General features: G+C 42.4%; 1 protein-coding gene across 1 annotated transcript in view; it reads left to right on the top strand.

The window, feature by feature from the left end:
• Positions 1–1937, top strand: part of CFAP54 (cilia and flagella associated protein 54) — a 390102-nt gene that overhangs the window by 139736 nt on the left and 248429 nt on the right. Inside the window, exon 24 of the mRNA XM_030886291.2 lies at positions 173–301. Coding sequence (XP_030742151.1) covers positions 173–301 — 129 coding nt within the window. The remainder of the gene's footprint in view (positions 1–172; positions 302–1937) is intronic.

Genomic DNA, 1937 nt, shown 5'->3' with positions numbered 1-1937 from the left:
GAAATCTCCAGTCTCCTTAACAAAACTGTGACTTTGTTTGTGTTTAATAAAAATGGGAGGATTCTTAGATTCACAACATAAGATTTATGAATTTATATAAGATGCTACATGACGACACTTGGAAATAGGTGAGCATGTTCAGCAGAGGTCACTAATGAATGTTTTTAACTAGATTCTGCGCTCATGGAAGGAATACGAATTGGCAGTATCGATCATCAATTATGGGAAAAAGATGCTGGACCTCACATCAGGGTGCAGAGCTCTGTTCGGTTTTAACGATCAAGAAGAATTTTCAGATGAGGTATTTGACGTTTGTTTCTCATCTTTAAACAGATATTTAGTTGGATCTTTTAGGAGACATAATATTCTTAAATATATTGGAAAATAATAAAAAATGTAACTTTCCTTATTTACATAGAAAACCAGTGTTCTCAGGAAGCTCTCCACCTCCCTCCTTCCCCTTTGCCTCTCTCAGCCTGCACTGGTCATCCAGGAAATGCAACGAAATCCATCTGAGAACACCAACACCAGTGTGAGGACCAGGGGAGGAGAAGGAGTCCTCCCACTCCACTCATCGTGGGGATCCAGCCCTATTAAATCTCTCCCAAACCTAAAATAGGGCATGGCTCTGGGAGAGTCACGGAATGCAGTAGGTACATGTTGAAAAAATTTTAATCTACACTAAAAGTAGATTTCTAAAACTCATCACAACATTTAAATTGTTGTCTTTCCTGAACTGGTAATTTCTTTTTTAAGGTTCATTTTTAAAATTTATTATTAATTGGGATTTAATAAAGATATCATATCATTCCATATTTGAATCACATGCAGTACAAGTGTACAATTGTTATCACAATCAGTTTCCAGACATTATAGACATTATTTTTCTACACGGACTCCTTGAGATTGTCTCCCTTTGACACATACCCACCCCCCACCCCCAGTGTCCCTCCTCCCCCTGAAACCCTTATTCCACTTTCTGCCCCTGTAGGTTCATTAATACTGGGTTTCATATACCAGAACATGGAAAAACATATAGCACAACTTTAAGAGGGTGACCTTCAACGACATAACACCTCTGAGCTACACCCTAATAGACTGCTAATTTCTGGGGCTTACAAATAGCTGCCTCCAAAGTGTGGGTCTGAACTAGAAGTTACAGTTCATGCTGCCTTTCCCTGAAACTATGCAGTTACATGTTTGTTTCTTTGTTTTTCATTTGGTAGATCCAACTTTGCAATATTCCTCAGTTTATCAGGTTTCTGAGGAGCACTAAGGATTCTTGGAAGCTCCCCCCCCCGCCCCCCCAGTGCTTGAGGTGGGGAAAGAGACTCTCATCTCCGATCCAGACGCACTTAGAATAGTTCCATTTCTATTTCTGCTCAGTAGTGAACTTCCTAGTCAGCACATGTTTGCCATAAACAAGTGTCAAAAGTCACTGCTGCTTTTCTGTAGTTGCACAGATCAGACAAGGACAACTGGAGGTGGTTCTGACCAAGTGCTGTCTAATCTCAAAGTCCATCAGCCAGGCCTTTGTTTCCAGGGCCCTGACGCAGGACCCTGATCCTTCAACCATGGTAGCCTGATGCAACCTCTAGTGTAGCGGGACGTTGGGAAGCTTTCCTTTGAGGAAGCATGTGGGAACTACAGCAGCTAATACTTAATGGGCTTGAAACCCAGAGGACAGGAGAAATTCACTGGCCAGTTCTCAGGCTTCTGGTTTCAAACATTAGGGGGCCCCTGAGTGCAGATCTGTCAATTTTTAATCCATTGATTACTGACCCTGTTCTGAGTCAATGAAAGGCAAAGTAGCCAAGGCATTAGCTTAGTTGTAAAACCGATCCTCCATATATTTGACCAGAGCACACAGGAGCAGATGACGGGGGAGGAGGAGAGACTGGAGCACATCCTGGCCCACCAGGCCTTGAGGACGATGA

The sequence above is a fragment of the Echinops telfairi genome, unplaced genomic scaffold, assembly GCF_000313985.2.
Source record: "Echinops telfairi isolate 266 unplaced genomic scaffold, ASM31398v2 ScPeMD7_2;HRSCAF=8, whole genome shotgun sequence".
In the NCBI taxonomy this organism is placed as follows: domain Eukaryota; kingdom Metazoa; phylum Chordata; class Mammalia; order Afrosoricida; family Tenrecidae; genus Echinops; species Echinops telfairi.
This window is presented reverse-complemented; position numbering and strand designations above follow the sequence as displayed.